At 43.3% G+C, this 26,637-nt stretch overlaps 1 protein-coding gene and 1 pseudogene across 2 annotated transcripts; one reads left to right on the top strand and one right to left on the bottom strand.

The window, feature by feature from the left end:
• Positions 1-6,290: 6,290 nt before the first annotated feature.
• Positions 6,291-10,591, bottom strand: LOC115141565 (calpain small subunit 1-like). 2 transcript variants are annotated; one of them, XM_029680550.2, is made up of 11 exons: positions 10,466-10,591; positions 10,126-10,198; positions 9,940-9,976; positions 9,645-9,737; positions 8,143-8,200; positions 7,810-7,874; positions 7,635-7,703; positions 7,328-7,406; positions 7,031-7,147; positions 6,867-6,925; positions 6,291-6,729 (listed from the first exon to the last, which is right to left on the bottom strand). In XM_029680550.2, the coding sequence occupies exons 2-11, from the start codon at positions 10,170-10,172 to the stop codon at positions 6,703-6,705; spliced, it is 651 nt and encodes a 216-aa protein (XP_029536410.1). In that variant the 5' UTR covers positions 10,173-10,198; positions 10,466-10,591; the 3' UTR covers positions 6,291-6,702. The 2 variants fall into 2 exon arrangements, with proteins under 2 accessions (XP_029536410.1, XP_029536411.1); XM_029680551.2 differs by lacking the exon at positions 10,466-10,591 and having other exon boundaries at positions 9,940-9,996; positions 10,126-10,150.
• Positions 10,592-11,017: 426 nt separating this feature from the next.
• On the top strand, positions 11,018-26,578 carry LOC115141563 (transmembrane protein 87A-like; annotated as a pseudogene).
• Positions 26,579-26,637: the final 59 nt, after the last annotated feature.

Here is a 26,637-nt window from a genome sequence, read left to right as displayed (position 1 = left end):
TTGTTCTGGGACTGATTTGCACTTTTCGCACCAAAGTACGTTCATCTCTAGGAGACAGAATGCGTCACCTTCTTGAGCGGTATTGTAATGTCCTGACCGTAGTTCCTTTTTCATGTCACTATTTTGGTTTGGTCAGGGCGTGAGTTGGGGTGGGCATTCTATGTTTTGTTCTGTGTGTTGTATTTCTATGTGTTTAGCCTGGTATGGTTCCCAATCAGAGGCAGCTGTCAATCATAGTCTCTGATTGTGAACCATACTTAGGTAGCCTGTTCCCACCTGTGTTTGTGGGTAGTTGTTTTCTGTTTTTGTATTCTGTACCAGACAGAACCGTTTCATTCATTCTCTTTTGTTGTTTTTTCATTCAGTGTTCAATTCATAAATAAAGATGAACATGTACCACGCTGCACCTTGGTCCTCACCTTCTTCAACCCACGACAGCCATTACAGGTATGACAGCTGCGTGGTCCCATGGTGTTTATACTTGCGTACTGTTGTTTGTACAGATGAACGTGGTACCTTCAGGCGTTTGGAAATTGCTCCCAAGGATGAACCAGTCTTGTGGAGGTCTACAATTTTTTTTCTGAAGTCTTGGCTGATTTCTTTTGATTTTCCCATGATGTCAAGCAAAGACACAGTGAGTTTGAAGGTAGGCCTTGAAATACATCCACAGGTACACCAATGGACTCAAATGATGTCAATTAGCCTATCAGAAGCTTCTAAAGCCATGACTTAATTTTATGGGATTTTCCAAGCTGTTTAAAGGCACAGTCAATTTAGTGTATGTAAACTTCTGACCCACTGGAATTGTGATACAGTGAAATAATCTGTCTGTAAACAATTGTTGGAAAAATGACTTGTGTCATGCACATAGTAGATGTCCTAACCAACTTGCCTAAACTATAGTTTGTTAACAAGAAATCTGTGGAGTGGTTGAAGAACAGGTTTTAATGACTCTAACTGTCACGAATATTACCGAAGGTGACTCCCCTTCTTGTTCGGTTGGCGCTCGGCGGTCGTCGTCGCCGGTCTACTAGCTATCGCTGATCCGTTGTTCTGTGTTCGTTTAGTTCTGTCTAATTGGTATCACCTGTTTCTTGTTTGGTTGTTAGGATAGGGTTATATATAGTCTGTTCAGCCCGCTTCTGTTTCGTGCGGGCTTGTTCTCCTGTTTCTTTGTTTGAGTGTATTTTGTTTGCATTTGGGTTTCACGCTGTCCGTTTATATTTCTGTTCATTTGTGTTTCCACTTTTGTACATGTTATGTTTCCAGGACATTAAAGCGTGTTGTTTTTCCCACATCCTTTGCTCTCTGCGCCTGACTCCACACCTCTTCACTCATTTACACGTCACACTAACCTATGTGTATGTAAACTTCCGACTTCAACTGTACTGTAGCTACATGTAGTTGTTACCAAGCATGAGTTCCCCACATTGTAGCCTATACATGGGATATATTCACTGGTCATGTAGTCTATTCTCTGTGTTACAGAGAATAGACTACCACGTTCATCTGTACAAACAACAGTACGCAATGAGTTTCAGATATCACCTTGCATTTACATGTCATTCTTCGGTGAGAACATATGCTCAATCTATTACCATAATAAGAATCATTTAGATCATATAATACATCTGGTAAAATATTCAGTGCATTACATTTGATCATGTTATACTTTCATTTAATTTTGTTTTTCACCTGTTTTCATTAGAGGAACTTTGCAGGAGAAAGTGGAAGATCCTCAGGGACATGTTCGTCAAGGAAAGAAACAAGGAGAAGGAGTTGAGGATGAGTGGGGCAGGGGCAGTGCAAAACCAGCCATGGCGCTTCATGGCGGTCATGAGTTTCCTCAACTCCTTCCTTGAGTCTTGCCAATCCACTTCCAACATGGCTGAAGGGGGTAGGGGAGCAACGGACAGCCATGGAGTGTCAGGAGGAGGACAAGTATGAGCAGCAGTAGCAGCAGCAGGAGGAGGAGCGGTAGGAGCAGTAGCAGCAGCAGGAGGAGAAGTAAGAGCAGCAGTAGCATGGGCAGGGAGAGGTAGGAGCAGCAGCAGGAAGAGGAGGAGGAGCAGCAGCAGTAGAAAGAGGAGAGAAGATGAACGGAAAGGCTCTGGAGCAACGAACCGCCCTTGCTGTCTCTGCCTGGCCGGTTCCCCTCTTTCCACTGGGATTCTCTGCCTCTAACCCTATTACAGGGGCTGAGTCACTGGCTTACTGGTGTTCTTTCATGCCGTCCCTAGGAGGGGTGTATCACTTGAGTGGGTTGAGTCACTGAGGTGATCTTCCTGTCTGGGTTGGTGCCCCCCTTGGGTTGTGCCGTGGCGGAGATCTTTGTGGGCTATACTCTGCCTTGTCTCAGGATGGTAAGTTGGTGGTTTAAGATATCCCTCTAGTGGTGTGGGGGCTATGCTTTGGCAAAGTGGGTGGGGTTATATTCTTCCTGTTTGGCCCTGTCCGGGGGTATCATTGGATGGGGCCACAGTGTCTCCTGACCCCTCCTGTCTCAGCCGCCTCTTGGCCATGTTCTGTTATAATCTCCACCCGGCACAGCCAGAAGAGGACTGGCCACCCCTCATAACCTGGTGCCTCTCTAGGTTTCTTCCTAGATTTTGGACTTTCTAGGGAGTTTTTCCTAGCCAACGTGCTTCAACACCTGCATTGCTTGCTGTTTGGGGTTTTAGGCTGGGTTTCTGTACAGCACTTTGAGATATCAGCTGATGTACGAAGGGCTATATAAATAAATTTGATTTGAGAGGTAGGAGCATCAGTAGCAGGAGGAGGAGCATCAGTAGCAGGAGGAGGAGCATCAGTAGCAGCAAGAGGATGAGAGGTAGGAGTAGCAGCAGGAGGAGGAGAGGTAGGAGCAGTAGTAGCAGCAGGAGGAGAAGTAGGAGCAGCAGTAGCATGGGCAGGGAGAGATAGGAGCAGCAGTAGCATGGGCAGGGAGAGGTAGCAGTGGCAGGGAGAGGTAGGAGCAGCAGTAGCATGGGCAGGGAGAGTAGGAGCAGCAGTAGCATGGGCAGGGAGAGTAGGAGCAGCAGTAGCATGGGCAGGGAGAGTAGGAGCAGCAGTAGCATGGGCAGGGAGAGTAGGAGCAGCAGTAGCATGGGCAGGGAGAGTAGGAGCAGCAGTAGCATGGGCAGGGAGAGTAGGAGCAGCAGTAGCAGTGGCAGGGAGAGGAGGAGGAGCAGAAGTAGCATGGGCAGGGAGAGGAGGAGTAGCAGTAGCATGGGCAGGGAGAGTAGGAGCAGCAGTAGCATGGGCAGGGAGAGTAGGAGCAGCAGTAGCAGTGGCAGGGAGAGGAGGAGGAGCAGAAGTAGCATGGGCAGGGAGAGGAGGAGTAGCAGTAGCACCACCCGATGTTACAGGAAGGCCATAAAGATCATCAAGGACATCAACCACCCGAACCACTGCCTGTTCACCCCGCTATCATCCAGAAGGCGAGGTCAGTACAGGTGCATCAAAGCTGGGACCGAGAGACTGAAAAACAGCTTCTATCTCAAGGCCATCAGACTGTTAAACAGCCACCACTAACATTGAGTGGCTGCTGCCAACACACTGTCATTGACACTGACCCAACTCCAGCCACTTTAATAATGGGAATTGATGGGAAATTATGTAAATATATCACTAGCCACTTTAAACAATGCTACCTTATATAATGTTACTTACCCTACATTATTCATCTCATATGCATACGTATATACTGTACTCTACATCATCGACTGCATCCTTATGTAATACATGTATCACTAGCCACTTTAACTATGCCACTTTGTTTACTTTGTCTACATACTCATCTCATATGTATATACTGTACTCGATACCATCTACTGTATGCTGCTCTGTACCATCACTCATTCATATATCCTTATGTACATATTCCTTATCCCCTTACACTGTGTATAAGACAGTAGTTTTGGAATTGTTAGTTAGATTACTTGTTGGTTATCACTGCATTGTCAGAACTAGAAGCACAAGCATTTCGCTACACTCGCATTAACATCTGCTAACCATGTGTATGTGACAAATAAAATTTGATTTGATCTCTATCATTGAATCTCTTGATGCTCTCCCTGAGAATACCTTGTTAGTTACTTTTGATGTTGAGTCTTTATACACAAATATTCCACACGAGGGCGGTATTGAAGCTATGGAACATTTTCTTCTGCAACGTGACCCTAAATGAACTATTTCATGTTTCTAAATGAGTTCTTTATTCAGACGAAGGGTACTGCTATGGGATCCCCCATGGGTCCTAACTATGCTAAGTTGTATGTGGGTTACATTGAGAAACAGTCTATTTTCAATCCTCTCAAAAATGTTTTCTTGCCTAACATCATTATTTGGAAACGGTATATTGATGATATTTTTGTTCTATGGAGGGGTGATGCAAAACATCTCCAGGTATTCCATGCTTTTCTTAACTCCTGTTCTGAGCATCTGACATTTACCATGCAATCTTGATACACGTCTAATCAGTTTTCTTGATCTTCTGATCTTGTGTGAAGATAATGTTCTTTTCACTGATCTTTACAGGAAGCCTACTGATCGTAACAGTTTGTTGAGGTCTGATAGTTGTCACCCACTTCCCTTGAAAAATAGTTTGCCCTACAGCCAATTCTGTCGAATCAAAAGAATTTGCAAAAAACAATCAGATTTCGACAGAAATATGGCTGAGACCAAAAGAAAGTTCAAGGAGAGGGGCTACAAAAATGATCAGATTAATATTGCCATTGACAATTTTTTAAAAACGAAACATAACCCTTTTCAAGGTCAGTCTCGCAAAAAGACGCATTCTTGTGTTCTTACTACCCGCTATGCAAAGCGTTCTGAACAAATTAAGGGAATCGTTCACAAACATTGGTACATTCTAAAATCCGATGAAAGTCTCGGTAATGTGTTTTCGGACCTTCCCTTGGTCGTATTCTCGCGGGGCAGAAATCTCAGAGACCAATTGGTAAACTCTGATTTACCACCCCAAGATATTCCTGAACAACGTCTATTTGCGCCCCTACTGGATGGAAATTACAAATGTAATGGCTGTGCTCAATGCAATGGCACTTATAAACGTAGATCCTTCAAACACCCACAAACAGGGAAATCGATCCCAATTAAAGGTGTTATTACGTGCTCCACTAAGGCAGTTATTTATCTTATAACTTGTCCTTGTGGTAAAAAAATGATGTGGGTAAAACAAAGCGCGAATTAAAAGTACGTATCTCAGAGCATCGTAGCACCATTAGGTGTTAACTTTACTTACCCAGTTGCGGCCCACTTCTTGGAGGCAGGCCACTCGATTTCGTCTCTGCGTTATATTGGCATCGAACATGTCACCCTCCCTAAGAGAGGGGGTGACCTTGATCATTTATTGTTAAAACGAGAGGCTGCTTGGATCTAACTTAAAGACCCTTGCTCCTTTCGGTCTCAACGTAGACTTTGATCTGAAGCCATTCTTGTGATTATTGTGACTTTGCCATTGTAATTGTTTGTAAGCTTGTGTAGTCGCAAATTAATTTATGGTCGTATGCTCTCCATTTGTTGTTTGTATGACATTTTAATATACATTAACCAATGATATTAGGCCAGTCTTGGCCATGATTACAGACACCTGTCTTTTGACACTATATAAAACGAGTCATCCCGCAGTGTTTGATTATACCCTGATGAAGACAGCTTGGCTGTCGAAACGTTGGTAATTAAATTTTTGCACCTGAGCTCCTAGAGTGTGCGGCTCTCTTTTATTTTCACATACACATGGTTAGCAGATGTTATTGCGAGTGTAGCGAAATGCTTGTGCGTCTAGTTCTGACAGTGCAGCAATATCTAACATGTAATCTAACGATTCCACAACAACTACCCAATACACACAAATCTAAGTAAAGGAATGGAATAAGAATATATAAATATTTGGATGTGCAATGATAGCGCGGCATAGGCAAGATGCAATAAAATACAGTATATACAAATGAGATCAGTGGTGCAAGATATGTAAACATTAAAGTTACTAGTGATACATTTTATTAAAGTGACCAATGATTTCGAGTCTGTATGTAAGCTGCAGACTCTGTGTTAGTGGTGGCTGTTTAACAGTCTGATGGCCTTGAGATAGAAGCGGTTTTTCCAGTCTCATCAGTCCTAGCTTTGATGCACCTGTACTGACCTCTCCTTCTGGATGGTAACGGAGGGAACAGGGAGTGGCTCAGGTGGTTGTTGTCCTTCAGAACAATCAACTTTATTATTGACTTGGTTTTCAAAGTCAGTCAAATAACCACAATACAACAAACAGATTAAAGTAATCTTCAAGCATGAGAGGTCAATTCTTTAATGAGCAAAAGCAGAACATGTAGAAATGGTAATGAGACAGCTGCAAGTATTGCGTAATATTGTCCCTTTATTGAGCACTAGAATGTATATATTACATAGCAGTAGAGAATGTTTGACCAAAAATGTGTTGCCAGACAAAAAGGAAAACAGAAAACTGAACTACCTTTTAATATTTTTTTCATTTGGACTAATGGAGAGAAAGTAGATTTGTGCTTTTCCCGGTGTTGCTGCAAATGCTGCCATCTAGTGATGAATTTAATGAACATTCATGACTGAACGACAAATTAATGTTTGCAAACAATAACAATGGTCCTTTGAAATAAAATCTTGAGAGAGAGAGAGATGAATGCAGACTTGTTGGCTTTCCCTGATGCTTTATGAGTGCATGGTCAACTGAAGCCACTGCAAAGAAAGCAAAACACAATAAGAGGTGTGGTTATTTAAGTTTAATTTCAATGTCTATATCTATTCATTAATCATACAAATGGTCCCTAAAACACACTGTTTAATTGCAGAGGAAATAGTGAAAACTAATTTACCTCCTGGATGTTGACTTTGATCTTTCCATTATTATCTTTGTCCAGAGTCTTGAAGGCTCCTGCAAATGCACAAAACACTATTACTGAAGTGTAATGAAAAGTAAATTAGTCTGAAAACAAGAACATAATCGGACTGAGCAGGGGAATGTTGATGATTCACTTACGACACATGGCGTCCAGTCTGACCAGGCACCCAATGAAGTTGTCAAAGTCCATGTTGCCCTGTTCGTCACTGTACCTGCGAACGATCAACTGGAAGAGCTGGTCGTTGAGAGGGAAACCTGAACACGGACATAACAGAGAGAGAGAGAGAGACACCAATGAGACCAAACACGTATATGTAGGAAAAAAAGATAGCTTTCATCAGCATTTGTTGTCACTTATGACACTGTTCTAAAGGCCTTATGATGACAACGAAATATGCAATTCCATGTTCCGGTTGTCATGATTTCTAAGCCCACATGCAGATTTGAAGGCAGCGGACAGCTCTCGTGAGGAGATGACCCCTGAGCAGTCTGCGTCATTTGATATGTAGATGCCCTGCAACAGAGGCGGAAGTAAGGTCACACCGAGAGGTCAAAGTTGGCAGAACCTTTTATTAAGAGGGTTTTAACATGACATTATAAAAACAACATTCTTACAGTAGTGGAGTAAGAGGACTATTGGAAGTTGTATGGGGTGTTATATGAACGCCTTGCAAATACATGTAAATCAATTGTAGTTCAAGGTGCAGATTGTCAAAAATAGAACAAGAGAACTGAAACTCACCTGCCATTTCTTGATGTTGTTCCATAAAAACTTGAACTCGTGGAAACCTAGCTTCCCTGTGCTGTCACTCTGGGTGCTCAGGGTTAAGGTAAAAAAAAAAAAATATTCAACTACTCTGATAGTATAGTGTAGTATAGTCCTCCATCCTAATACAAACACAGATGTGGAAGGATACGTCCATGACAGCCACCATGCCCCTGCATGACTCGATGCTAAAGCCATCAGTCTTCAGGTCAGAACCTGATATTAACACAGACAGACCACTGCCTCAATACAACAAAGTAAACCATTCCATGGAACCAGTCTTGTACAAGAGGAATCTAGATATGAGTAAAATGTGTGTGTGTGTGTGTGTGTGTGTACAGAGAGCACATAGATACAAAAAGGCATGCATAGACATGCTGTCGAACAAAAGGTACATGCACACAGAGGTCTAAATACTATAAAGAATGCAATGACAAGTATACAGTAGACACACGCATGGTGTTTGTGTAAGAATAGGACTCACGTTTGCCAATGATCCTGTTGAGGATGTTCATCAGTTCAGTGGGGCTCACCTCCATGTCCTATAATACACAGAGAGATCCACAGGTTAATATGCCTCCATGTATTTGCGTCACAACTCGGCTCACAAAAGGACACTGAAACAAAATGTTTTTATGTAAACTTGATTGAACTAGGCAAGTCAGTTAAGAACAAATTCTTATTTACACTGACGGCCTAGGAACAGTGGGTTAACTGCCTTGTTCAGGGGCAGAAATACAGATTTTTATCATGAAGTAATAAATGATAAGTCATTTCCACAGGTGTTTTATGGGTACAATCATGGACCAAATACATAGTTCTCTGTATTTGTGTGTTTATGTGACATATCAGAACAACCAAAGTGATGGTAACAACTTCAAAACTTTGGCAGATACATTTGCAGCAGGTACAGCATATCTTTAGGTTTCATTCCATATGCAGCTTGTGTTCCCTCCCCTTATGAGTAAGGCCTCAATGAGGTCGGCTAGTCATCAATTTAAAAAGTCAATCGTTACCAGCTGACCGTACCAGTAGAACAGGTATCCACCACCCCACCCACACAAAACTAAACAAACAGGAGAGCCGCCATGTCAGACAATGGTAGGAGGCACATAGAGGAGGAACCAGTCCCACTTCCTGTCCGTGGAATAAACCAGGGTTGGGTTGTCATCAAAACTCCACCACTGCCTGATCCAACAGCAGTGAATCATCGTGAGTATAGCTGTAGAGAAGGGGATTGTCTGTGGAGCCCTGGGCTTAAATCACCATAACCAATGGGGTGGAATCAATGATTTAAGCCAACTGGAGCTCTTTACTGTACTCTTCCAAAAGGCTTCTATTGGTTGGCAGCAGTGCAATGACAGAGAGCACATTTGAATCCTTAAATTCACCATGTCTGAATAGATGGATGAATCACATTCTGAAGACCGGCTCCAGGTGAAGCAGGGTGAACGGGTGGAGGGAAGGGTTTGGAATGCAAACAAGACTTAACTGGGATACAGGGTTTCACTGATTGTGCCAGTGTACCATCAGCCAATAAATGAAATTACCATCCATGCCATGGCTATTTGGCTGCGCCTACTTCAAAAGACAATACACCACACACACACAATACGGTAACTTAATTTCCACTGGTTGTTGTTCTGCACTCCATTACACTAAACCACTAACGGTGGGTTAATAGACATTATTTTAACAACTGTGTGTCGTCCTTGTGGATATCCACATAATGAAATCAGCCTCTTTAAAACATTCAACAAGTTGCCCAATTATACAAATGACACACGTGTAGCACTGTATTTGATGGCCAAAAGCCTAAGATGAATATCTCTCAATGACTCATAGTTAGAATCAAGCATGAGAGGCATTGTTGACTTGACTTATCTGGGCTCGTCTCTGAACAGGATAGGAAAGGTCAGTAGGTTCAGAGGTGAATAGATATGAGAGTAGTAGGAGGGAGTATGTTGAAAAACAATGAGTACTTACATCCCCAGCGAGTTGCTGGAAGACCTTGCGAAACTGTCTCTCCTCGTCATTTTCATTCTGCTCCGCGTAGGCCAGAGGTCTGCGTGGTGGGGGCTAGGACACAAACACAGAACGGGTTCTGTTAGCACGAACACACATCCCTCTTCACTGCAGTCTGGCATGCAAGTCAACACACACACACACACACACACACCTAATTTGTTCAAAAGAGTAGTTTTACTTCTAAAATGTTCATAAGACTATGATGTTCTGAACTTGTGATGAAAGAAAATAGGCACTAAAAGGTTTTACTCACAGGATCTGATGGCACAAATTGACTGGGGTCGATGTTGCTGTTGGAGAATACAAGGACCTATTTCTATTTAATGAAAACTGTGTGCAAAGTCATGAATGAAGTCAGTATGCTGACTGTATGTGTGTGTGTGTGTGTGTGTGTGTCAAAAGGAGTTTTGTTAGTGCAAACAGAACCTGTAGTGCCTACCTCACAACATCCAGGATGCCACCAATGAGTTTTTTAGCCAGAAACATCTTGATGAGGGACAGCGGGGGGAAATCTACAAAAGTCAAGAGAGAAAAAAATCATCAAACATCTAATCGATTAAACAAAAAATGCGACAACAGAGAAAGCAAGCTATAATACGGTATGTCCGGCTGAAGAAAATGTGCTATTGGTTTTGGTGCTCCCTCTGAAAACTTTTCTCACTGGCCTGTATTGGCAAGCAGCACAAACAGACAAAACACAGACAAAACAAACCAACATGAAACAGTCAGATAAACGTATGAAGGAAATCAGATTGCCTTAATTTGAGAAGAACACTTACAGGGATCAAATGCTTCGCTGAAGTCGGCAGAGACTGACGTGATGGCACTCCTATTGGGTACAAAAAAAAAAACTGTTTTGCAAGGAGTTCTTTTTCAATGCATCAGAACTCCACACCCCTGCCCAGTAGAGAAGTGCGCACCATAGGGAGAGACAGGTCGGGAATGGCTCTGGGTCCTATAACCCGTAGGGCGATGTCAAGAATTACTGTCATTTCCCCATTGATGACATTACGGATGAGACTTATTCTGAACATTTTAAGGACACTTTTATTATGTTTGATTCACATAGATGTAACACAATGACGAAATGAGGGTTCATCGGCCTAATGTTCAGTGCATTAACTGATGCTGTTTTACACACATCTTTCATGTAGGATTTCATGCCATATTAAATTTTTAGCTAGAATGGAATTTTTCCATTCGATACATAGACCGATTTGTATAACCTACAAATTGCATGCAATGTAGATGTCTGAAACGAGGGGAAACGTTTGGGGGAAAAATAAGCTACACTGTGTTCTCCCGTTTGGTGTCCACGGAAGACCGCCTACATGGTTATGTCAGAACAAGGACCGATGCAGGAAGGAGGAAGCAGGGGCGAAGTTGTCGTGTGGCTGCTTCCTGGTACAAATGGCGAGCGCCATGAAAACAGGGTTATTGACATGGGACTTGACAAAAGTGCTATTCTTATTCATTTGTATTCACTTTACACGCCCGTTAAATGCAGTGTCAGAGCCGGGGAAATGGACCTTGACCGCCAACAGTGTAGGTTGTCTTGTGCGTATAGTATCATGCTATCAAAGCATTATCGGTAGCCTAGATACCCTATGATATCTTGTTAAGAACATTGTTTAGTTCAGCCAGATGAAACTATTACAACAGTTGATATGCTGTCGCAATCTTCGGAAGGCATTGCCTCAGTTTTACGTTTTATGCACGGTTCTGGCGATTACAACAATATAACATTGTAACCGCTTCCACTGTATTATAAACAATGTAACACTGTATCATTCTCACTTGATTAGGCCGGCCAAATGATCCGTATTATTTGACCTTATCGGTGTTCGTCAACATGGTGATGTTTAGAACTAGTCAATACAAGTATTAATAAGTGATCTGATCCATGGATTCATAGACTACCTGCCCCTGGGCAATGACATATTGGCTCACCATCACGCCTACCTACATATCTTAATAAACTATTCAGCTATTTTGTTCAGATCATTTAAAACCCAACAGCTTTTTAAATCAGAATATTGACTATCTAAATGTTGTCAAAATCTATTGCAGTACTCAGATGTTTGATCATTTTTGTCACCGCTTGTGTTACAGGAAACTACAAAGAAGCAGAGCTTTTTCCTCTTCACCAAGACTATGTTTAACAATACTAGCATTCAGCTGAAATGTAAGTAGGCTATAACCTCTTATGTTCTGCAAGTTAGGATAAAACTCTGATATTTACTGAACCTTTTAGAATATCATATTGCAGGAACATTATTGCCCTTCCTCTGACTAGTATTGTAGGATGGTATTCTGTCAATACAGGATATTTGTATGATAGCATTACTGTATACAAGATGCTACTTTATTGAGTAGACAGTAAGAGCGTGGGAAAACCTGTTGGAGGAGGACGTAGTAGTGGGAGGAAGTAGTAGCCTCTGGCCCTCAGACAGGAACAGATCTGGAGAGAACTCCAAGTTGTTTTCATAACATGCCTACTGTTCCAGGGTTGACGGAACACTGTGACCCTCCGGTTAAACTCAACATCTCCTGGTACCTAAGGAGCTCCCGCTGCTTCGACGAGGTGTTCGGTCTCGACGTGAGTTCCTCTCTCTCTCGTTTGGAAACTAACTGCACTCTGAATGGGCTCGTTCACGCTGGACTAAATGTACCTGTTGTATTCCATAAACTCGGCGGTGTCATTCGCTTTTTATGATTTGTTTTATGACTGCATAGACAGTGTGGTTTGTGCAAATACTTATTCACTTATTAAGTTTATCATACCTGTTTGATTTGCAGCCTCTGAAGGCAGGGAGCTACTTCAGGACGACAGATGTGAAACAGGAAGGAGGAAGTGGGTTCTATGTGTTCCACCAGTACCCTGTCATTGAGTGCAAACAGACCATGACCCACATTGAGGTACAGTATGTGGCAATGGAGGGTCTCATAAGAAAGCATGGTGGCACTTTATTTTACAGTACCTTACAGAAATATCCCGGCATTTACATGGTAAATATCCCGGCATTTACATTTATTTACACAGTAAAGCCAGCAATGCCACAAAATGCAATATTCAGAGCTACATGTCTACATTCTGCAAGATTAATAACACATTAATGACCTATGCATTACTTCTTTGTTTCTAAATAAGAGCACTTCGCTAGTAACTAACTTCCTATTAAATGGCAGGTAGAACCAGTGGAATCAGTACAGGGAAATAAAGTGTTGGAAAAAGCATACTGCAAATACCACAACCTCATTATGTGTTCCACCTCACTCTTTCATGTCGTCTTCCTGATTTTGTTTGTTCACTAAAGTGTGACCTGAATATAGCAGCTTGTAACTGATCATTAGGAAGTGTTTGTAATTCTGAGTAAGTGTGTTCGTATACAATACAGCTCATGGCGAGGCTATATTATGGAGGTGTTCATGGCGTATCACTGTCTAATGGTTGCTACTCTGCTTTGTTTTCTGTAACAGCTCTCTCTCAACAAATTTGACGAGCCGACTAGGCTTACTGAGCCAGTTCACGAACAGGTCAGTGGGCTAAAGCAAGACAGGTTTTGCATACAAGTAGAGCATGCAGGTGCATATAGTAACACAGTAATTCACCAAGGTGTCATTTGAATGACTGTCTCTGTATCCCCCTGTTTTAGCCTGTCACTGACAAGGACCAAGCGATGAGGAAAAGGAGCGATGAGGATCCAAAGGAGGTAAATCCACAATTCAAACACAATCTGATATCATAATCAAATACACTGCTTAAAAAAATAAAGGGAACACTTAAACAACACAATGTAACTCCAAGTCAATCACACTTCTGTGAAATCAAACTGTCCACTAAGGAAGCAACACTGATTGACAATACATTTCACATGCTGTTGTGCAAATGGAATAGACAACAGGTGGAAATTATAGGCAATTAGCAAGACACCCACAATAAAGGAGTGGTTCTGCAGGTGGGGACCACAGACCACTTCTCAGTTCCTATGCTTCCTGGCTGATGTTTTGGTCACTTTTGAATGCTGGCAGTGCTTTCACTCTAGTGGTAGCATGAGACGGAGTCTACAACCCACACAAGTGGCTCAGGTAGTGCAGCTCGTCCAGGATGGCACATCAATGCGAGCTGTGGCAAGAAGGTTTGCTGTGTCTGTCGGCGTAGTGTCCAGAGCATGAAGGCGCTACCAGGAGACAGGCCAGTACATCAGGAGATGTGGAGGAGGCCGTAGGAGGGCAACAACCCAGCAGCAGGACCTCTACCTCCGCCTTTGTGCAAGGAGGAGCAGGAGGAGCACTGCCAGAGCCCTGCAAAATGACCTCCAGCAGGCCACAAATGTGCATGTGTCTGCTCAAACGGTCAGAAACAGACTCCATGAGGGTGGTATGAGGGCCCGACGTCCACAGGTGGGGGTTGTGCTTACAGCCCAACACCGTGCAGGACGTTTGGCATTTGCTAGACAACACAAATATTGGCAAATTCGCCACTGGCGCCCTGTGCTCTTCACAGATGAAAGCAGGTTCACACTGAGCACATGTGACAGAGTCTGGAGATGCCGTGGAGAACGTTCTGCTGCCTGCAACATCCTCCAGCATGACCGGTTTGGCGGTGGGTCAGTCATGGTGTGGGGTGGCATTTCTCTGGGGGGCCGCACAGCCCTCCATGTGCTCGCCAGAGGTAGCCTGACTGCCATTAGGTACCGAGATGAGATTCTCAGACCCCTTGTGAGACCATATGCTGGTGCGGTTGGCCCTGGGTTCCTCCTAATGCAAGACAATGCTAAACCTCATGTGGCTGGAGTGTGTCAGCAGTTCCTGCAAGAGGAAGGCATTGATGCTATGGACTGGCCCGCCCGTTCCCCAGACCTGAATCCAATTGAGCACATCTGGGACATCATGTCTCGCTCCATCCACCAACTTGTTGCACTACAGACTGTCCAGGAGTTGGCGGATGCTTTAGTCCAGGTCTGGGAGGAGATCCCTCAGGATCCGCCACCTCATCAGGAGCATGCCCAGGCGTTGTAGGGAGGTCATACAGGCACATGGAGGCCACACACACTACCGAGCCTCATTTTTACTTGTTTTAATGACATTACATCAAAGTTGGATCAGCCTGTAGTGTGGTTTTCCACTTTAATTTTGAGTGTGACTCCAAATCCAGACCTCCATGGGTTGATAAATTTGATTTCCATTGATAATTTTTGTGTGATTTTGTTGTCAGCACATTCAACTATGTAAAGAAAAAAGTATTTCATAAGAATATTTCATTCATTCAGATCTAGGATGTGTTATTTTAGTGTTCCCTTTATTTTTTTGAGCAGTGTATATACAAAATGTATGAAAATGTAATGTAGATGCATTTGAGTAAGGCAATTGGGTGCTGTGATTTCTCAGCCTAGCAAAAGGCCTCCATATCTGGGAAATCAGGTGTACCACTATATTTGATCTCTTTTAGGCACTTGCTGAGATGAATGACCCCGTCAAAGCAGAGGCAACTGTGGCCACAGGGAAAGCCCCAGCCCCCGCTGCAAAGAAAGAAGTGGTGAGTGTTTCCATGCCAGAATGAAGATATGTATGGCTTACATACCTGTTGGCTAAACAAACAGCGTGCCTGGATATTGATACACTAACACACTTTCTTTCATTGTCTTTCTTCATTTCTTGTACCGCTGGGAAAACATTTGTTCAGCTAGCTATTTCCTAATGTTCTTTGACTCATCTGCCTGTTTCTCCAAGACATAGAGATCCTATAATGTAACTCTATGCTCCTAAACTCCCCAGCACCACTTTCAGGGATGCAAACTAGTCACCTTTCGGCGAAATCCGTAGTTTTAAATCCAAAATATTTGACTTACGTGGTTCGTGTAGATCCGATGAGAAAAGTTTTGTGGGAGTGTTTGATCACTACTAGCTGTAAGCGAACGAGTGATGCGCGTTTGGAGCAATACTGGCTGTATCCAAGGCTCAGCCAATCGTTCACATAACAACAGCATGTAGCACACGACTGAAGAGAGAAGAGACAGGGGTGAGAAGGTGATGAAGCTTACTTCATGAGCTGTAACCGAAAAACAACTGGCATTTGGAAAGTTTGAGGTGAGGGAGAAAGTGTGGTGGAACAAGTAAAGTCAACTCACCCCATTCCGTACAAATGTGCGCAACCGCAACATTCAAACGAGGCTGCAAAGAACTAATGGGACTGTAGCGACTGTGTTGACTTCAAAATCGGGGGTGTGAACAAGGTTTCTATTCAAGCGTTGATCGACATGGTAATGGCTCTATAGTATTGGAGAAAAGTTGAAAAAACGGACCCTCCGTTACATCTTGACGTGTCATGTCGTAACGTACAGCACGCATGAAGCAACTATTTCTGTCTTACAATCTCTCTCCACCAGGTGTATCACTTCTATCATCCTATAAAAACAAGAAATGGATGGGGGTACGGGGATACCTAGTCATTTTTTTCTTCATCATTGCATGCGATCATCATTCTCAAAGCCGCTGTTTACTTCTAAGATCACTTTGGCACCGACTTAAAAACCCGATTCAAATTCGACACAAACTTTCAAATAGGTATGTAATGACACATTATATAAACTCTTTATAGTGTTTTATTTACATTTTAGAGGCGATAAGGTGATAAGTTGGACAGATCGAGTGGAAAAAGCAATTTTCCCACACAACATCTCTCCTTCTCACTATCACGCATTAGTTTCGCTTCCCCACCCGCCTTTTTTTAAAGACCCGACGGGCTCATTGCCTGCTTGAATTATGCAGAAACGGGCAGCGTTTAGGTCATGTAATTGATTCTGTTGGAAAGGGATGAAATTTTGAAAGTGTACAATATGCAGTGTAGCCCAAATATATTGTTTTTGTTGTGTTGAACATGACAGTAACGTGTGTGTGGGGGGGGGGGGGGGGATTATACTTTTTTGTACTCAGTAAATGTTACTTTTGCACACGTGTAGCCTTGTGCACTTGATCGATGTCTATAGTGGCCACTATAATAGAGCAAAAATAGAATGCCTGTTTGTTTCATTCTATTTCTACTTTAAGATATTTTCTCCCCCAAGTGCAATATTTATGTGTGTGGTCACAAGCGTTCTATTATAAAGGCTGTCATGGCTAACTGCAATATTAGTGTATGGTTTTTTCTCAAGACTTGAGTATCATTTGCAGTAAAGTCTAGGCAGCAGATAACATTGGATTGCTTTCTTTACATTTTTTAGCTGTGAGTTAGGTTCACATTAACCATTTTTTTAAAATTTTACACACAGAGACTGATCGTGTAGATCATATTATTTTGTTATTTAATTAGTTAAAACCAGACCCCAGTGCAAAAAAAAAGTCACGTTTTTGGGCCCTCAGCAGTTTGCATCCCAGCACTTTGATGCAGTGGCCCAGACCTGGGATGATGGCCCTTATATGTTCATCGTCCACATCCAAGAGATCAAGAAGAGCAGCGCTGCCACTGACTCTGTCCCAACACAGAACTGCAACATCCAACGTAAGGATCTCCACCACTCACATGAATCCTGAGTCCAATACATTAAAACTACATTAGCTAATAGGCTAATATTACTGTTATGTTCTTCACCCCCTGCAGTGCAAGTCAGTATGAAAGGACCCCATGACTACATCTCAGCTTCGGAATGGCCTCTTATGATCGTAAGTCAATTTTGCCATTACATGTAGTATGATACATACACATAGCATCTAAGCTGTGTGCCTGTAGGACATAACTTATCAGACAATACAGACTTTCTAGTTCCTTGCCAGCTCAACTAACTTGTCCCTTTTGCAGTTCTACATGGTGATGTGTGTCATCTATGTGTTGCTGGGCCTTCTGTGGTTGGGCCTGTCAGCCTGCTACTGGAGAGAGCTGCTCAGGATTCAGTTCTGGATCGGCGGGGTCATCTTCCTGGGCATGCTGGAGAAGGCCGTGTACTACGCCGAGTTCCAGAGCATCCGCTACGACGGCCTCTCAGGTCAGGAGGCGGAGACACACACCCGTACAGAAAAACCCACATGATTTAACATGTGGGAAAAAAGTGTTTTTGGAACACTTCACACGTGATCATGTGAAATGAATGTGTTTTTTCTGTACGGGCAGGGGGGGGGGGGGACATACAGTGCCTTGCGAAAGTATTCGGCCCCCTTGAACTTTGCGACCTTTTGCCACATTTCAGGCTTCAAACATAAAGATATAAAACTGTATTTTTTTGTGAAGAATCAACAACAAGTGGGACACAATCATGAAGTGGAACGACATTTATTGGATATTTCAAACTTTTTTAACAAATCAAAAACTGAAAAATTGGGCGTGCAAAATTATTCAGCCCCCTTAAGTTAATACTTTGTAGCGCCACCTTTTGCTGCGATTACAGCTGTAAGTCGCTTGGGGTATGTCTCTATCAGTTTTGCACATCGAGAGACTGAATTTTTTTCCCATTCCTCCTTGCAAAACAGCTCGAGCTCAGTGAGGTTGGATGGAGAGCATTTGTGAACAGCAGTTTTCAGTTCTTTCCACAGATTCTCGATTGGATTCAGGTCTGGACTTTGACTTGGCCATTCTAACACCTGGATATGTTTCTTTTTGAACCATTCCATTGTAGATTTTGCTTTATGTTTTGGATCATTGTCTTGTTGGAAGACAAATCTCCGTCCCAGTCTCAGGTCTTTTGCAGACTCCATCAGGTTTTCTTCCAAAATGGTCCTGTATTTGGCTCCATCCATCTTCCCATCAATTTTAACCATCTTCCCTGTCCCTGCTGAAGAAAAGCAGGCCCAAACCATGATGCTGCCGCCACCATGTTTGACAGTGGGGATGGTGTGGTCAGGGTGATGAGCTGTGTTGCTTTTACGCCAAACATAACGTTTTGCATTGTTGCCAAAAAGTTCAATTTTGGTTTCATCTGACCAGAGCACCTTCTTCCACATGTTTGGTGTGTCTCCCAGGTGGCTTGTGGCAAACTTTAAACGACACTTTTTATGGATATCTTTAAGAAATGGCTTTCTTCTTGCCACTCTTCCATAAAGGCCAGATTTGTGCAATATACGACTGATTGTTGTCCTATGGACAGAGTCTCCCACCTCAGCTGTAGATCTCTGCAGTTCATCCAGAGTGATCATGGGCCTCTTGGCTGCATCTCTGATCAGTCTTCTCCTTGTATGAGCTGAAAGTTTAGAGGGACGGCCAGGTCTTGGTAGATTTGCAGTGGTCTGATACTCCTTCCATTTCAATATTATTACATTTACATTACATTTAAGTCATTTAGCAGACGCTCTTATCCAGAGCGACTTACAAATTGGTGCTTTCACCTTATGACATCCAGTGGAACAGCCACTTTACAATAGTGCATCTAAATCTTTTAAGGGGGGGTGAGAAGGATTACTTTATCCTATCCTAGGTATTCCTTAAAGAGGTGGGGTTTCAGGTGTCTCCGGAAGGTGGTGATTGACTCCGCTGTCCTGGCGTCGTGAGGGAGTTTGTTCCACCATTGGGGGGCCAGAGCAGCGAACAGTTTTGACTGGGCTGAGCGGGAACTGTACTTCCTCAGTGGTAGGGAGGCGAGCAGGCCAGAGGTGGATGAACGCAGTGCCCTTGTTTGGGTGTAGGGCCTGATCAGAGCCTGGAGGTACTGAGGTGCCGTTCCCCTCACAGCTCCGTAGGCAAGCACCATGGTCTTGTAGCGGATGCGAGCTTCAACTGGAAGCCAGTGGAGAGAGCGGAGGAGCGGGGTGACGTGAGAGAACTTGGGAAGGTTGAACACCAGACGGGCTGCGGCGTTCTGGATGAGTTGTAGGGGTTTAATGGCACAGGCAGGGAGCCCAGCCAACAGCGAGTTGCAGTAATCCAGACGGGAGATGACAAGTGCCTGGATTAGGACCTGCGCCGCTTCCTGTGTGAGGCAGGGTCGTACTCTGCGGATGTTGTAGAGCATGAACCTACAGGAACGGGCCACCGCCTTGATGTTAGTTGAGAACGACAGGGTGTTGTCCAGGATCACGCCAAGGTTCTTAGCGCTCTGGGAGGAGGACACGATGGAGTTGTCAACCGTGATGGCGAGATCATGGAACGGGCAGTCCTTCCCCGGGAGGAAGAGCAGCTCCGTCTTGCCGAGGTTCAGCTTGAGGTGGTGATCCGTCATCCACACTGATATGTCTGCCAGACATGCAGAGATGCGATTCGCCACCTGGTCATCAGAGGGGGGAAAGGAGAAGATTAATTTTTAAATTAATTAATATTATCACTTGCACAGTGCTCCTTGGGATGTTTAAAGCTTGGGAAATCTTTTTGTATCCAAATCCGGCTTTAAACTTCTTCACAACAGTATCTCGGACCTGCCTGGTGTGTTCCTTGTTCTTCATGATGCTCTCTGCGCTTTTAACGGACCTCTGAGACTATCACAGTGCAGGTGCATTTATACGGAGACTTGATTACACACAGGTGGATTGTATTCATCATCATTAGTCATTTAGGTCAACATTGGATCATTCAGAGATCCTCACTGAACTTCTGGAGAGAGTTTGCTGCACTGAAAGTAAAGGGGCTGAATAATTTTGCACGCCCAATTTTTCAGTTTTTGATTTGTTAAAAAAGTTTGAAATATCCAATAAATGTCGTTCCACGTCATGATTGTGTCCCACTTGTTGTTGATTCTTCACAAAAAAATACAGTTTTATATCTTTATGTTTGAAGCCTGAAATGTGGCAAAAGGTCACAAAGTTCAAGGGGGCCGAATACTTTCGCAAGGCACTGTATTTGTGTGTACTGGGCCTTTTAAGGGAGTCTACGTGTGGTTTAAGTGCACAGTTTTCATGGACACACCAAAGCACACATCTATGCTTTTCTAGCTAAATCCTCAAGGTGGGCATGGTTGGAATTGGGTAAGACGCAGTAGATCCTAGTGTGGTTCTAAAAGTGCTGTCGTACTCTGTTAATAAGCATTATTTGTGTTCTGTGTCTTCCCAACAGTCCAGGGGGCAGTAGTGTTTGCGGAGGTCCTATCAGCAGTGAAGAGGACCCTGGCCCGTGTGCTCGTCATCATCGCCAGTCTTGGTTATGGAATTGTCAAGTGAGTCAGTCCCTTCATAACAGGTCAAGAAGACAATGGAGAGTGTTAAACTCTATTGCCAATTCTCTCCCTCTCTCTTTCCCTCTCGCTATGTCTGTCTGTCTCTCTCTCTCTGCCTGCCTGCCTCTCTCTCTCTCTCTCTCTCTCTTTCTCTCTCCCTAGGCCAAGGCTTGGTGCATTGTTACACAGGGTGGTTGGTGTGGGACTGCTCTACCTTATATTCTCTGTTGTCGAGGGAATCCTGAGGGTCAATTCGGTAAGTCTGGTCTCTCTCCTTTCTGATCAATAGGCTATCTCCAGTATTCCCCCAAAATATATAGTCCACCTGCACTATCTGTAACTAGACTCTTCAACCACGTTGGTAAGTTTTCGATATGGAGCTAAACCAAACAATGCCATGATGCCCTTTGTTGAATATCTTCATCTTTGGTCAAAGGATGCCAGGAATCTTGTGTGTGTAGTAGTACCGTCATTCCACTGTCAGTGTTTGCCTGTCTTTCTCACAGGGTCAAGGGGGCAGTAGCAGACTACTGTGTGACATTGTTCTGGCGTTCACTGACTCATGTGTTGTGTGGTGGATATCCTTTTGGAGTGGTCAGCCATTACCGGAGTCTTGCCTGTCTGCCAGTCAGCTAGTTAGTCTAGTAGTCACTGTATGTAGTTAGTCTGTCAGTATTAAGAGCTATTTTTTTCAGGCTCTTTTTTTGTTGTTTCTCTCTCTCTGGGCAAGCTTGTATTGAGTTGTGTTTCTAAAGCTTACTCTGATCTCCTCCCTTTTACCAGTGTCTCTCATAATTGATCAAACCAGTTTTATTCCAACCCTCTTTGAGCGGCAGTTTGGTTCTACACCTTTTGGTGTTTATCTATCTGCATGGCTGCCTGAAGAGTATGTGACGGTGATCCCTCCCTCTGCAACTCCCTCCTTTTCTGCTGCCCCGCTGTGTATTCCTCTCCCTGTCCCTTTCAGGCTGAAGATGATCTGGTGCTGCTGGCTGCTATTCCTTTGGCTGTGCTCGACACTACCCTCTGCTGGTGGATATCCTGTACTGTACCCCTCTGCACAACTCTCTCCATCCCCCTCTGCCTTCCTCTCCCAGCACTCTCACTTCTTGTAATCCCTGTGCGCGCCAGTGCCTTGGTGGTAGTTGGTGTTAACCCTTCTCCTTCTATTTTCATCTGCCTTTGTATCAAAGAAGGGAATAACCCAGAAGGGAATATTTCCACAAAATATGCTCCGCCTCACATAGACTAATTTAGACATCAGAGGGAGCCATAGTCACATGGATTAATTACATTTTTAATTACAGGGCCACTTATATCAAGGCTATCAATAACTTCATTATTTTATTCTCACCGACGATCATTTTCTCCTGCAGTTTGACAGAACAGTATTTTAGTGGATTCAGTTAGTTAGCCAGAAAACCAGTTAGTATAGCAATGACTAAGACCATACCAGCTTTTCCAGCCGTGCTTAACCTGGCTATAGAGGGCAGAGGGGAGCTCAACTCCTGAGTAATGAGATAATGGCTCACTACCCTCAGACACTTACACCCTTACAACCTGATTAGCTTGGGGTTACGTTAGGGTATATCAGCTCAGTTGACAAGGTAGGCAAACTCTTCTGTGTTGGTTATGTTGACAGTCAATGGAAGAAGACTGGTATTATTGGGTAAACTGTTTCTGTTGAGAATTGTATTTCAAAGGTGGGCTGTTTGTTAGTGGGGTGTGTCCTGGGGTTATGTTGGAGTCCTTGACAGCCAATCACATCTTTATCAGCCTGGCTCAGACCATGAAGCTCCTTCGCCTCCGAAGAAACGTGGTCAAGCTCTCCTTGTATCGCCACTTTACCAACACCCTCATATTCGCCGTTATTGGTAAGGAGCTGTCTGCGGCTGTGCTACTGCAACCACTTAACAGAGACATTTCATGCATCATGTACTATACACCCTGGTGTGCCCATGATTACAAACATTCACTAATATATTTGGCCTGTCACTGTTTTACTCTGCAGCCTCAGTCATTTTCATTATCTGGACGACAAAGACCTTCAAGTTTTCAAAGTGCCAGTCGGTGAGTCGTGTTTGTTTACTACATTACTTAATAAGCCACGGGTGTCTGACATCAGGCCCGCATCCAGCCCGTGTGTGGCTTCAGTAAAAATAGTAATCAAACTAAATATACTTAAAAATGTCTAAAACCAAAATCGAAACTGGGTAGAAAGGATAATGGACCTACTTTGTCCAGCTCGCTAACAATCACTGAAATGAAAGCTAGACAGTCAGGAGCATCGAAAATGATATTTTTTCTTGCACATTTTGATGGCGAGGAAATGTAACCAATTTTCTGTGCCCCGTTGGTAGACCAAATCCGGCCCCTTTAGCGAGTTGATGGCAAATCCGAGAGGCTAGCGTACATACACACACACACACAGTTGACCTCTAGTGAACTGGTATTTGGCATTCGGAAGATCGTCTTTCTCTTCCTATCTCTCTCTTATTCACTCTCTCTGCTTATCTCTCTAGGACTGGAAGGAGCTGTGGATAGAAGATGCCTTCTGGCGGTTCCTCTTCTCCACCATCCTTCTGGTCATCATGTTCCTGTGGAGGCCTTCGGCCAACAACCAGAGGTTAGAGGTCACAGCTAAACAGTTTAACAAATCAACACACGGCCAAAACCCTCTCAACCCTGTCACAAACCAAAGTCGTGTTTGATTTCGAATCTAGGGATTGAGGCACTGGCTTAGGATCCTTCAGTGTGTCACCAGAGACATCTGTAGCAAAGTTAGGTTCAATTCAGGACATGAAATTGCAATCGAATGGAGAAATCCGATGTCCAAATCAACTCAAATGAATTGAGATGGAGTTGAGCCATGTTGTCGAACGTTGCCAATAGGAATCCCATGAATAGAGCCGACGTGATTCCTTCTTCTGTATGTCCGAGAAGAATGTTTGTTCTGCATAGAAATATGCTATCTGAACGTTCCTACAACGTTGTGTCCTGTTGAACATGCCCCTGATCTGTGATGTCATGTCCTGTTCCCCTTTAGATATGCCTTCAGCCCCCTAGTGGACGATGAGAGTGACGACGAGGAAAAGGAACAGCTGATGAATGATACATTTGGTAAGGGTCACTGCTGTATTAGGCTGTTTTGGTATTTCACCCACAGGAACACAAGTTGATACTGCATATTGTTAATTGGAGGAGGAAATACAGTATCATACTCTATGGCTTGATACTTAGCTAGAGCTCTTTGGCCTAGTTGTGACACTTCCATAGTGTGTTGATAATCAATGGGATGAATGAATGTACCTTGGTTCTCTCTCCCAGCAGGCATTTTTTGGATAGAACGCAATTTGACTCGGCCAACAGTAATCTGTGATTCTGATCCTGTCCTAATTTTGTGTACTTCCAGAGGGGGTGAAGATGAGGGGTCTGAAGTCCGAGGCAAATGGAACAGCCAAGCCCAACAAAGTGGTAAGGGCCTTCTCTGTACCCCAGGGTACCACCCATGCTAAGAATATAGGATATAAATGACATTTTATGGCTCAGAGAAAGTTGTCTTGGTGATAGGAAATGCTCCCCCCCCCCCCCTCCCTCCCCAGGATGAGGATCTGAAATGGGTCGAAGAGAATATCCCCTCTTCAATGTCAGATGTGTAAGTGCAAGCAAATTGAAGTTGCAGAAATGTTAGTAACATTAACCATTATTGACAGTGATATTATAATCATTTTGACGAGAAATGTATTACATGGTGGTTATTACATGGTAAGAACATTGAAACTCTCAAGCTAGGAAATCAGTTTACATTCTATGACGATGTGTGAAACAAGCACATAAAGGATAGTTGATTTTCTGATGAGAAGACGTTGTAAATGAATGGAACATGTTTTCCTTTCTGTTCCAGTGCACTCCCACCTCTGCTGGACTCTGATGAGGTAAGACGATGTGTTATTCCTGGCGTGAACTGCAGGGGGTGCCAGCTCCATGCTTATTAAAGAGCAGTAGCTCCTCACGTTCACATCAGCCTGTTTATACCTCCACCCTGTTTTCTTTCTGGCTTGAACACTGAGAGGTTGCGGAAAGGGTGGTGTTTTGGTGGAGCTTTTTCTGTCTTGCTTTTTCTTCACCAAATAAAGCTAGTAGGAGTGTCGAATGGAAGGGATATTTTCCGATTATGATTATTTCATATTTTAGAGAAGATAACAAGATAACACTCATGTCCCTTTTTGGAAAGTCATTCCAACTGTGCCGTTATTTCCCCCACAGGAGACCATAACAACCAAATTTGAGATGTCCAAAATGGAATAGACGCAAGGGAGACGATGCCTACTGCAGACAAGAGACAGTGCAGCACGTTGGACAACCTTGCGTCTGTGTATGAAGGATATTGTTATCCCTTTTCCTTATGAGCTTTGTAAGCAGCGGTTGTAAATACGGTGGGATAAACTATGACGTAATGAGCAGACTACTTTTCTTTTTTTTTTTGTGCCTTTTTATTTATATTTTCATGGATATATGTTGGTTTTTTTCATTCGAGATGATTTACTACAAATGGTATCTTGCCTTTCACTGTTTACGTAGCTAAAGTGCAGAATGTGATTTAAATGTGATTTCCGCAATGTTCTTTCTCCAATATGCAGCACAATCATACACACTACAACACTCCCCACACACTCATTCTTTTGATCTCTCTGAATGTCTGTCTGTCTCTCCTCTCTTTCACTGTTACACACACACACACACACTGCACTACAGTCCCCGGTTCACCCTTTTTCTTTCGTTCTTCTACAACAAAAAATGGCCATTAGTGACATCTCACTGTTCTGTTTCCTCATACAGCAGCCTTTTAGAGTGACCCGCTATCTAAGCGGGTGTAATTCTCCAGACATAGTCAACACACAGTGCACTTGCCTGAGGGCAGAGCAGCGTCACTGCAGGACTGTTTTATTGTGTCTGTTCCCACTGATAACAACCAACTATCTGGTCAGCACATCCAATAATGATGGTGTTTTTCTTACAGCTGCCACTTTGTATTAGTTGTTATATTGCCAAAAATACCTTTTTAAGTCATATTGTGAGCTTTTGTTTGTTAATAAATGAACCGCTAACACGCATACAAAAACAACAATATCACCTTTATTTGTCCTGATTGATTGATTTGCCATTTGGCAGAACATGAATGTAATGATCCATGTCATGAACACCTTTTTAGGTGAATGAGGTCTACATTCCTTGGATGGCTGTGGCTTGTGGGTAACATCCCATGTCAATGATGCCACCCTGTATTTGTCCGTCACTGCAGGTTACCATTTTATGCACATTCTGTGTATGTTTAGCTAGCCAATAACGTCACATAACATGTAGCTATTATCTTGGATTAATGTCTGTTTTATAATATGCTCTTGTCTGTCATCTCTCTAATAACTTAATCCCAGAGATTTTGTTTTTTTACAGACAACAGTATGGTGGTGATTTCATGGATAGTTCTGTATTGAGCGCATTTACAGAACGGTAACAGAGATGTCCCTCAACTGCCAGGGCAGTGACAGACTATAGCAGACATGACTTTCTGAAACAAGTCATTTACTCGTGAGTGAGCACATCACTTGACGCTATTCAATGTGAAATTGAAGTACTCCAGCTAATACATCATGTACAAAAACTGCTATTAGGTAAAAGGATGTAGGATTATCATAGAGATGAATGACCAATAGCATTTCCATAATGCCTTCCTAAGTGTGTATATATAAGCAGCCATTTATTGTACATCAACATTCTACGCATAAATAGCCTCCGCAATTAAAGGTTCTTTTAGTTGTGCGACTTTCATCTTTTATTGTTCTAGTTTTTGACAATTTGCTCGCGAACATGTGACATCA

Source organism: Oncorhynchus nerka, linkage group LG14 (assembly GCF_034236695.1).
Source record: "Oncorhynchus nerka isolate Pitt River linkage group LG14, Oner_Uvic_2.0, whole genome shotgun sequence".
Classification (NCBI taxonomy): Eukaryota; Metazoa; Chordata; class Actinopteri; order Salmoniformes; family Salmonidae; genus Oncorhynchus; species Oncorhynchus nerka.
Note: the sequence above shows the minus strand (reverse complement) of the source record. Positions and strands in the feature narration are given on the sequence as shown.

Bases quoted from the DNA above. Each gene is read 5' to 3' on its own strand.
- LOC115141565 (XM_029680550.2), bottom strand. From the start codon at position 10,172: ATGTTTCTGGCTAAAAAACTCATTGGTGGCATCCTGGATGTTGTGAG. The intron at 8,201-9,644 runs GTAAGTACTCAT...TGTGTATTATAG, and splicing joins TCCAGCAACTCGCTGGGGAT to GACATGGAGGTGAGCCCCAC. The intron at 7,875-8,142 runs GTGAGTCCTATT...TGTTAATATCAG, and splicing joins CAACAGGATCATTGGCAAAC to GTTCTGACCTGAAGACTGAT.